Source organism: Stegastes partitus, unplaced genomic scaffold, assembly GCF_000690725.1.
Source record: "Stegastes partitus isolate 25-593 unplaced genomic scaffold, Stegastes_partitus-1.0.2 Scaffold1216, whole genome shotgun sequence".
In the NCBI taxonomy this organism is placed as follows: domain Eukaryota; kingdom Metazoa; phylum Chordata; class Actinopteri; family Pomacentridae; genus Stegastes; species Stegastes partitus.
The window spans coordinates 186,915-198,055 of NW_007578947.1; the positions used below are offsets into that span (position 1 = coordinate 186,915).

An 11,141-nucleotide genomic window follows, 5' to 3' on the forward strand; every position below is an offset into this window, starting at 1 on the left:
ATTAAGAACATAACAAATAATAATAAAAATTATTACAGTCTGCTGTGGTTAAAGCTTAAATTATCTGCTGCTTTAAGTTAAAAAAAAATACGTTTTATTTATCTCCTCCTGAAGCTGTTTCAACTGTTGAATGCTCTTTAACATGACAGCGTGATTGATAAAATCCTAATTATGTAAAATATGTAAATACAACAAACACAAGAAGCTTTTCTTCTGCATTTATGAACATTTTCCATAATATTCAAACATACTTTTAGTTCAGTGCATGTAATAGAGTACTTTTACTCAAGTAAAGGATCTGAGTATTTCACAAGATGTTGTTTTTCGTTTATGTGAGTAAATAAAACGTTCATTTTAAGTATTTGGGGGCAAAAAAATGTGTATTATCTTGCATTTATTGCCTCAAAGTAGCAGCTGTAAATCAGACGAATGGATTCAATAATTAAGTGAAATAACAACTATTGATGCAGCAGAAAAAAAGTAGATTATCCACATTAAGAGGGACACCTTTGACAAGAAATGTGGTTTTTAAAGTGGACTTTTCAGTGTGGTGAACAAAAAAAAAGCTCAATTAGACAAAAAAAACCACAAAAGTCAAACACATGGAACCTTGAATGCCTCAGTTTAATAAAGTGCAAATGATAAACGAGCAGATCGTCAGAGTTCAGCTCCGTATTAAAAAAATTAAGCTTTTTACAAAACATTGTGAAATATACACAACTTAAAAAAAAAACAAAACAGTTTTCACATTTTGCATTGCAGAAATTATTCCACAAACCTGCTCGGCTGTAACGCAGATTTACAGGCAGATAAACGACAACATGAGCTCACATGTAAGTGCATTTGAAGCGTCTGTATTTTGAAATTACGACTTTGTAGTGATTCATTAAAGCCTTACGGTGCGTTTCCACCGTATTCATTCCCTCTTTTAGATCCGGTACAGGCAGGATGAAGGTATTTTATAATCTGACGGGATGGGGGCTGGTGGAGTTGGCGCCACAGTCGACGTACTCGTAGGTGTCCAGAGAAAGCTGCTCCGTGTGGGACAGGTAGGAAATATTCATCGTCATTCTGCGGAAAACGAGGAAAAACAAAACACACTGCGTTATGTTTTAAAGCTACACGAAGCAAATGCATCAGATTCGTTGTGTGTGATGTGAACTTGGTGCAATGAAAACACAACTTTAGTGTCTTTCTAAGTGTATTTATACAACTTCTAAGGAAATTTGCAGCAAACTTTTGAAATGTTGCAAAAAATATGAAGATAAAAATGCAAATGAGGCGAGAATAAACGAGGCTGCCAGCAGGCGGCGCTGTAGGCCACACGGTTGTAATTAGCAGAGTAGAAGAAGACTTAAAGCAGTGGCGAAAAAAAGCTCGAAAAAGAAGAAGAAACAAACAAAACTTTGTCCATCAGTGACAGAAAAACTGAGAAAAGTCTTCGGGAATTGTTTTAAATTGGGAAAGTTGTGATTTTTCCTTTTTGTCAGCTCGTGGCGGCCATGTTTTCTGAGACGAAGACAAAGAAAGAAAAAGCCGATCAGTCCTGTGAGTTAAATGTTCGCTACCTCAGAACCTATTTAGAAAAACATTTTCCATCTCCTGTGATTTTGTTTTTCTTGGGAAAGTCAAAATCTCACGAACATTTTTGCAAAATTTTTTGAATTTCTATTAAAAGTTTCTTAAGCGATACTTTGAAATTCGCATTAAAATACAGAATGTAAAGGAGGCTATAGAGGAGGATTTAGCTGCTTGAAAATCAGACTTTTCTCATGAGTTGGTGGAGACCAAGACGGAGCAAATAGACGAGGGAAAATTGAGCAGATGTTCGTACTGGCTTGACTTAAAAGTAACGCTAATGCTGTTCGATGTGTGCAATCGGAGCCATTCCTTAACAATTTACATTTATTTAACAAAAACTGCAAAAAAAACTGGAAACACATGAACATTTTGTCCAGGTGCCCACAGGTTCTTACAAATACTGGAACAGGAAGGTGACTTTACAAGCCACAGGGGTTTAAAATATAAATTTTTACATTTTTAATCTGCTCTGTGTAAACACTGCCTGCAGTTCAGCCCAGTTCAGCCTTAAACTCTCTGAATTTTTATGACGTGGCCGCTGGTCACTGCTGAGTCAGTCATCGCTTCTCAGTTGCGTCGAGGAGCAGAGATTTTTTTGTTTTTTACAGAATCTAATTCAAGCAAATGGTTTATTTTTGGCGAATTTTTAAATTAGACATGAATAGAATAAAAGTGATCTTCATGGAATATCAACATTTTAAGTTTAATTAAAGTTTCCCGACGAGTTCAAAGATCAGCGGAAAATTCTAAATCTGGGGATTTCTCTCTGTTTTTACAGTTTCTTTATTATAACAAATTGTGTAACGACAACATGGCTTCATGTTCCTGTTTTTTGGAGGGTTTTTTTGGAGCATCTGGGCTTATTTACATGTATGTGCTGTAAGATGCATGTTCAGAATAGAGCTTTGCACCAAAACAGCTCAAAACTGACTTGATTATTTGTTTAAAGTTTCATGGCTAGAACTTTGGTGCAGAACGACGTAGCTTTGACCCGTTAATTACACTGAGATTCGTACTGTGTGCTTTGCGGCTTTGCGGGAAGCTTTTGTGGCGAACGTGCGGCGAGAAGTGGCATCAGGACACTTATGGATCGATTAGTTTCCCTTTGGTGTTTTCTCGCGCTTTCTCTGCATTGAATAATCAGGTCAGCCTTGAAATGTTGAAACTCTGGACTACATTCAAGCTAAAAAGCAGCTGATCGAAAGCAGAAACGTTTGGTTTTCGTTGAGGGTTCAGAAAACAGAAATGAAAACTGAAGGATGCGGTTTGGACTCTACAAGCAGGACTTTTAACATTTCAGATTTAAGGAGGTCCTGCAGGAGAGACGCTTGTAACACTTAGAGGGTTCGAGACAAACTGAGACGTCGTCCGCTGTTGTTTAGGGCGACACTTACTGCAGCACCAGAAATAACGTGTGAATCTTGATGTTTTTGGACTTGCAGTAGGTGCTGAAAGAGACGAAACACAGTCAGACGAATCAAAAACCAACAATAACGGACGTTCGTAGTGAAATCTGTGCAGCTGGAACAGAAAATTCAGGTTCTGACGTCTTACTTTAAGCCTTTATCTTTGATTAACAGGTCGACCTGGTAGGTGTACTGCAAGAGATTCAGACAAAGAGGTTGTAAAATGAATTCATCGACGGTATATTTTCAGTCCTGTGTGAAACTCACAGATTGCTGCGATCTGGACTGCAGCGCCGTCATGTTGGTCATCTTGCTTTTACCCACGACTTGCTCGGCCACCAGACCCTGAATGCTGAAGTCAGCAACCTGGACCGGGACAAAGTTCTCGTTGGTGATGTTGATGAGGTTCTGGAGGAGGAAACGCCCCGTCAGCCAAGTGCTACGAACACACCTTCACCATCGTTAAAAAAGACTCAAAGGGGGAACTTTGACCGTCACGTAACTGTGTCAGGCCGTCATGCGGACGCAGTTCAAGTGTTCCTCGTGGAAAGTGTTTGACATCCACAATAAAAACCAAGCTGCTGAGGAAGTCTTGGTCGGAAAAGCTCAGCGATTTAGACACTGTACTGTATAATCAATTAGGAACCATTGATACACAACGTTCTGTCTGTTCAACCTTTAGCTCGGCCTTAACTTTCCAAAGTCTGGTGTAAAGAGACTTCTTAGATTTTTAGGACACAATCAGCCTGAATCGTAGACTTTAAACTCCCTGGACTCTTTTTTTACTCGTGCAATTTAAAGCAATTAAATACAACGACTATGGCATAAATTCTACTTTTACAAAGCTGTGACGTCAATCATTAACAAATAGATGATAAATCTTCCAAAATGTAGAACTTATGGCAGAGCTGTTGTGTAAGACCACTTTAGATGTACCAAATAAAGTGACTGCTGAGTGTATTTTTTATTATCAGATATGATATGATGGAGCTTACAAACAAGAACAGTGGAAATACAATTTCTTGAGATGAAGACATGTTGAACTGGTGTATTTTTTTAAAAAGAGAAGTAGGAATATATATACGACTGTCTTACCTATAGCATTACATTTGGCTGCAATGGAGTCATAACTATACACTAATATTGGAATAAAAACATAAATATAACAGCTATTGTTCTGAAAAGGCAGAGCGCTCACTAAAATAGCCACCATTTAGCGCTAAAATGTTGCTAAAATGTGGCTCGGGGCCGGACGTTTTGAGGCTAATTAGTTAAAGTGTGTAACATAAAGGCTATAATTTCTTAATTTTTACCAAATTCATAAAATATTGTGGAAAAAAAAATGTCATGAATCTTAAGACCTTGCAAAAATATTAATAATCTTGAGACAAACGGAATATTACAGCAGCTACATGGAAAATGAGCTAGCATTGTGTTTGTTTAAAGTAGTGCAATAAGTAATCAATAAATCTATATTTTAATACATTTAAATATGTGTTTAAAGGGAAAATGAACCACAACAAATCACTTGAATCCCTTTTGAATCAATAACTGAGGGCAGTTGTTGCTATATTGCTGGTTGCTAGCTTTTAGCAGAGCTAGTTCAGCTAAAGCTAACTTTATTTACTTAGTTAGCTCAACTTATTATGCAAAATCTACTTCTTCACTTTGAATTTAGTTCCTAAATGAACAACAAATATTTCGAGTCGTGTATGTTATTTTTCCAAGTGGAAAGCTGAAAAACGGGTAAATTTATTTCTAGCTAAGTAGCTACTCACTAGCTTTTAGCAGAACTAGTGCAGCTATAGCTAATGCTACTAAATTTGCGAGCCCTACTTGTAAGATTTATTTCTTCACTGTGTTTAGATTTAGTTCCGAAGTGAACAACATATATATCGAACTATATATTTGCTATTTTTCCAAGTGGAAAGCTAAAAAGTGGGTACATTTATGTCTAGCTAAGTAGCTACTCACTAGCTTTTAGCAGAACTAGCTTAGCTGTAGCTAAAGCTACTACCTTTGCTAGCCCTACTTTTTATGTAAGATGTATTTGTTCACCGTGTTTGGGTTTAGTTCCTAACTGAACAACAAAATATATGGGATCATATATTTGTTGTTTTTATAAGCTGGAAGAGAAAAAGTGCGTAGGATTGTGTCCAGCTAAGTAGCTAGCTAGTTGGCTTCCTTTATTTTAGAGGCTGAGATTAGAGGCTGTGTATTTTGTTTGATTTTTCTATGTTTTGTATAGCTACTGCAGATTGTACTACACGTTATTTTCTCATGTGAGTGTGTTTACGTGGACATGAGTTATGAGCGGTTATATACAGAGAAAGCAAGCAAATTCCATAAACTGCAGTTTCTCGAATGTCCACTTGAGGCTCCATAAGCAAGTTAGTCTTCCATCCATTCATCCATTATCTATACACCTTAATCCTCACTAGGGTCATGGGGGGCTGGAGTCTATCCCAGCTGACTCAGGGTGAAGGCAGGTTCACCTGGACAGGTAACCAGTCTATCACAGGGCTACACTTAGAGACAGACAACCAAGCACACTCACATTCACACCTACAGACAATTTAGAATCACCAATTAACCTCAACATGTTTCTGGACTGTGGGAGGAAGCCGGAGAACCCGGAGAGAACCCACGCTGCACGGGGAGAACATGCAAACTCCACGCAGAAAGATCCCGGGTGTCCTCACTGGGACGCGAACCGGTGGCCTTCAGCGATTGGCTCAAAGGGTTGTTCAACTAAATATTAGTTTACGGGTCCCATCATGCTTGTTTTTTTTTTTAAATATTTCTGTTGAACCACAATTCAGTTTTATTTATTATTACTTTTCTCAATTTCAGCTTCTTTCAGTGACTGGTTTTTCCTTCTTTAATGGGAGGACATGAATACATTTAAAGGCGACTGTGACGAGAAACGTGGATCCGATGCAACAGAGACGTGTTTTCTGGCATCGCTGCTACTCACGGTGACCTCCATGGTGATGGTATCCGGGGCGATGTACACCATCACCGACAGCACCGACACTGGCGCCATGGTGATGCTCCGCGGGAAGAGGAAGAAGAGGATCAGGCAGCAGAGGAACAGACACACGCCCATGGAGATGCACACGTAGAGCTTCCTGAAACACAACACACGCATGTAAATTACGACACGCAATGCCAAACAACGTGGTGACACGGAGGCTAACGCCGGCTCAGAGCTCGTACGTGCGTCTGGGTTTCAGCCGGACATCGTTGCAGGGGATGACAGCGACCAGCTGGCCTTCGTGACCTGTCAGCAGACAAAACATAGAAGGAAAAGGTTTGTTTTGATTCAGTCTAAAAATGATGTGAAAGCAGCCGAGCGGAGCCACCTGCATGTAGACGTTCGTGTCTTTCGGTTTGTCTCACTTCCCCTGTTGCTGAATGTGAAACGAGAGCTATTCGTAGCGCGGTTTCATCTTTACGCTGCTTAAATCTTTACTTTTGTGACGCTGGAAAGGGAAAACTGGAGGCATGACTGAGTAAATGCTCATATTTAGGCACCGAAGTTAAATTTGGTGAAACATTAAAGATTTAATGACGTCTGGCACTTTATTTAAGCCTTTATTCAACATCTGACACTGAATAAACAGTAATAATGCATTACAAGCACCGCTGAAAGTGAAATGAAAGGTATTTCTCAGAGAGGATTTCAACATTTCAGCTCTGCACAGCTGAACTCTTTGTCTTTGTGACACTAAAAAGGGAAAATAAGCAATATACTGAAGCGTAGTCATGGAAATGTGCATCCTGAAGCATTAAAGTTGCACAAAATGTGGTCAAAACAGTGAAAAATTATATTTAAAAAATTTTTTTGACGGGAACACTTTTGTCTCAAGGTTCTGCGTTTTGATTAAAAATCTGATAATGATGCATCAGAAAGACTGCTGAATGTGAAATGAAAGTTATTTGCAGATCAGGAGTACAACAGAATTTTAGTTTTACACTTTTTTGTTTCACTAAAAGAGAAAAATCAGGAATAAACTGAAGTGTAATTGAGTAAATGCTCATATTTAGGCTCTGAAATGTGGTTAGATTTGGTGAAAAATTACAGATTTTTAAGGCAGAAAACTTTTTATTTATTTTTGACGAGTATATTTTTGCATTAGAGGTGCTTTGATTAAGAATCTGATGCTGCATTAAATAATAACAATGCATCAGAAGCACTGCTGAATGTGGATAGAGAGGTATTTGCTGATCAGGAATCCAACATAATTTCAGTTTCACACTTTTTGTTTCACCAAAAGAGGAAAATTGGAAATAAACTGACAAGTAATAGAATAAATGTTTATAATGATGCATTAAAGGTGCAGGAAATGTGGTGAAATAATTTTAAAAAAACACCATTTAAAAGCTGATTTTAAGGCAGAAAACGAACCTCTGGGAATGCGTCCGGTGCCGCGACACGTCGGGCAGGTTTCCCCCGACGAGCCTTCGTTTATGCCCCCGTAGGTCGGAAAATGCTTCAGCGTTCTCTCCCTCTCCATCCTCGGCGGTCGTGTCCTGGCGTCAGAACGAAACTCGTCAGAACAAACCAGGCGAGCAGCCTCCACTTATACCTCCCCACCCGAGTCACCTGCTCCCTGAACCTTTAAACCAGCACTGAAAGCACTTTCTTGCTGTAAATGTCGGGATGCGAGCAGAGTCCAGGGTGGGAACGTCGCCTCGCTCACTTTGTTTTAGGGCTTCATAAAACAGCCACGGCTACCGGATGACACAGAAAAACTAATTAACTTTTCTTACATTCACAGTATCCAAAGCAATAAAAACGAGCTCTCAAAAAAAGCTCAATAAACTGAGTTCTCCTTCAGATATTCTAGAAAACGCAGCTTTAACATTCAGTCTGACCTGCAGTGTTCCTCCTCCTGCAGAATAAAACAGACGTCTGCAGGGCTGCACTGATGCAATTATGAGAAATGACTGTTCTGTTTATTGAGGCATCATTCTGCTTTCACAACAGCTTCCACTGAGCAAAACCTCAGAGAACTGTTGGACAATCAAACACCTACGACCACGTTTCACCTTCATTAAGTTACTAATAGCAGCTAGAATAATTTCAAAAAATTTCAAAGGGATCAATCAGGTTCTATTCTATTCTATTCTATTCTATGAATGCATTGGAAGTAGCATAAAAACAAAGAAATGCATGTTTTCTATTGTTTGTTTGTAACTTCTTCAACATGCGAAGCTCAAATGCTTTTATTTTGAAACTCGCACCGAGCAAATGGATCTGCACATCTTCCATTTTGATCAGAATGAAGCTCAACTGGTTTGTTCTGTCGGGTTTTGCCAAAGCGACGTTTTTAACGGCCTTCATAGACACATTATAAAACCCACGTCATGAGTGCAGCTGAAGGAAATCACTTGTAATAAAAGAAATGTGCTCTGTTCAGCGTTATGTGTTCACTGGTGTGAACAATTCAAAGATTGAGCCTAAATCTGCAGCAGTTGACGAAGAGCTGAGTGCGTTTGCTCCACTTCAGTAAATGGATCAGACGTAGAGCTGAAACCAGAAGTTTACATTCACTGCATACAAAGACACAGAAGCTTCTTTCTCACAGTCTGACACTAAATGCGACTAAACTTTTCCTGTTTCAGGTCAGTCAGGATCATCAACATTATGTCTGTTTGCTAAATGACAGAATAATGAGAGAATTTTTTATGACTTTCTTCAGAGTCAGAAGTTTCCATCCATCTCCTCAGTATCTGCTAGCGTTGCCTTTAAACTCTATGACTTGGGTCAAACGTTCTGGGTTTCCTTCCACAAGCTTCTCACAACAGTCTGATGAGTTCTGGCCCATTCCTCCTGACAGAACTGGTGGAACTGGGTCAGGTTTGTTGGTCTCCTTGCTCCACTGATGTTCTCCAGGATGGAGATCAGGGCTTTGTGATGGCCACTCCACAACACTGACTCTGTTGTCCTGAAGCCTCTCTGTAGCTAATCTGGAGCTATGCTGAGGCTCATTGTCCATCTGAAGACCCATTAGTGTCCAAGCTGTAACTTCCTGCTGATGTCTGGAGATGTTGCTTCAGTATCTCCACATCATGTTCTTTCCTCATGATGCCATCTATTGTGTGAAGGTCACCAGTCCCTCCACAGCATGATGCTGCCACCCCCGTGCTCCACAGCTGGGATGGTGTTCTCAGGCTTCCAGCTTCCTCCTTTTTCCTCCAGATGTAACGATGGTCATTAAGGCCAAACAGTTCAGGTTTAGTTCCATCAGACCACAGGACATGTCTCCACTGATGAAGCTCTTTGTCCCTGTGTGCATCTACAAACTGTAATCTGTCTTTTCTATGTTCCTTCTGGAGTGATGTCTTCTTCCTCTCTGAGCAGCCTTCCAGCCCATGTGGGTACAGGACTGGTTTCTGAGCGCTATGATGGCTGGACATTCCCATGGTGGTTATACTTGATAGAACTGTCTGAACTGATGAACGTGGAACCTTCAAGCATCTGGACATTGTACCCAAGGATGAACCAGACCTGTGGAGGTCCACAGTTCTCTTCCTGATATCTCGGCTGGTTTCTTTAGATGTTCCATGTTGTCATTAAAGGAGGCAGAGTGTTTGAGATGAGCCTTAAAATACATCCACAGGTTTGCCTCCAATTAGCCACAAATATCATCATCTGGGCTTTCACAAATAGTTTGAAGGCATCTTAGTGGAACTCCTGACTTTGAAGAGAATAATAGAAGATCTCTCTCTCATTATTCTAGCAAATAGAAATAATTTACTTCATCCTAACTGACCTAAAACAGGAAAAGTTTAGTTTGATTTAATGTCAGATAGTGAGAAAAAAAGGCTACGTGTCTTTTTATACTGTGGACGGAAACTTCTGGTTTCAACTGTATACATAATAACAACAATAACAAATGGCATCATGTAAACAAACTGTCATTTAAAGGGTTAAAATCCCCCCAAACATCATAAACATCTGGTAATGAGGATCAACACTGATATTGGGTCAATAAATCAATCACCTGAAGTAGAAAATAATCTAAATATATTCATTTTTATGGCAATTTGAGCTTTTAAAAATCTGATACTGCAAAATAAAGTGCACCAGAATTAATTTTGGTGCTAATTATTGACGCACTTGTCTGTGAAACAACAACAACAACAACAACAACAAAGCACTTATTGGATGGAAGCAGCGGCATATAAAGGGTTAAAATCCTACAGGTGAATAAACATTTGGTAATTATGATCATTTAAAGTAGAAAGTCAGCTGAATATATATCATTTTATGGCAATTTGAGCTTTTAAAAATTCGTTTGAATCAGTTTTGGTGCTGATTATTGATGCATTTCTTTTACATTTTATTTCTAAAAGCACTTATTAGACAGAAAAGGACGATTTAAACATTTCTATTTCTACATAACTACAGTAAACAAACTGGCATTCAAAGGGTTAAAATAAAGAAATATTTATCAGTTACAACCAGGACTGATGTTGGTTTAAAAAAAATAAAAATGAAAGTTCATTTTCCGCCTGTTTCTGACGCAGACTTTTATTTTTTAAGGATCTCTGTGTAACTTTCTGACGCTCAGAAACTTCTTATTGTCTCATCCCGGATTGAACCGCATACATTCTTATCTTTAAAGCTGAGTAAAAGTAAAAAGAAACGTTTCTGTTGTTTTGCTGTCCTGACGTGTGGACCGAGGCCCAGCGCGCCTCCGTCATCCACGACCCTCTGATCCGCACAAGACGCGTCCTGCGCGGCGCACTCACCTCTCAGCGCCTTAAACTCCGCTTCAGTCCTCAAGAATCAAACTCCCAACTCCGCTGGATGCCTAAATAATCTGTTCTTCAGATAAAAATCCCCATGAAGACGCGCGGACAGCCGCCTCCAGTGTGTTGACGCGCGGAGGCAGAAGCACTTCCTCGTTTGGAGCTTCGCAGGTCAGCTGGTCACATGTGCGGCTCCTCTCCTCTGATCTCCTCCCTTCATGAAATCAGCAGATGTTCACTGGAGGTCTGGCTTCAGCTGTATGTTTGCATGACAGATAAACCCTGAAATTAAGTTTGAGCTGCAGGTAATGTGCCAAAAAAACGGAAGCATGAGTCAGAATGTTGCTGTTAAAGCTGCAGGCTGCGTTTTTAAAACAGCTGCTTTCATCT

General features: G+C 39.6%; 1 protein-coding gene across 1 annotated transcript; it reads right to left on the reverse strand.

Annotated features, from left to right (window-relative positions):
- Nucleotides 1-603: 603 nt before the first annotated feature.
- On the reverse strand, nucleotides 604-10,929 carry tmem106a (transmembrane protein 106A). Its single transcript, XM_008297411.1, has 8 exons — nucleotides 10,752-10,929; nucleotides 7,399-7,523; nucleotides 6,207-6,270; nucleotides 5,965-6,118; nucleotides 3,255-3,395; nucleotides 3,136-3,179; nucleotides 2,976-3,029; nucleotides 604-1,071 (listed from the first exon to the last, which is right to left on the reverse strand). The coding sequence occupies exons 2-8, from the start codon at nucleotides 7,505-7,507 to the stop codon at nucleotides 960-962; spliced, it is 678 nt and encodes a 225-aa protein (XP_008295633.1). The 5' UTR covers nucleotides 7,508-7,523; nucleotides 10,752-10,929; the 3' UTR covers nucleotides 604-959.
- Nucleotides 10,930-11,141: the final 212 nt, after the last annotated feature.

Coding starts and splice junctions, on each gene's coding strand:
- tmem106a (XM_008297411.1), bottom strand. CDS start 7,507: ATGGAGAGGGAGAGAACGCTGAAGCATTTTCCGACCTACGGGGGCATA. Junction 3,180..3,254: donor AGTCCAGATCGCAGCAATCT/GTGAGTTTCACA, acceptor AATCTCTTGCAG/TACACCTACCAGGTCGACCT. Junction 3,030..3,135: donor ATCAAAGATAAAGGCTTAAA/GTAAGACGTCAG, acceptor CGTCTCTTTCAG/CACCTACTGCAAGTCCAAAA.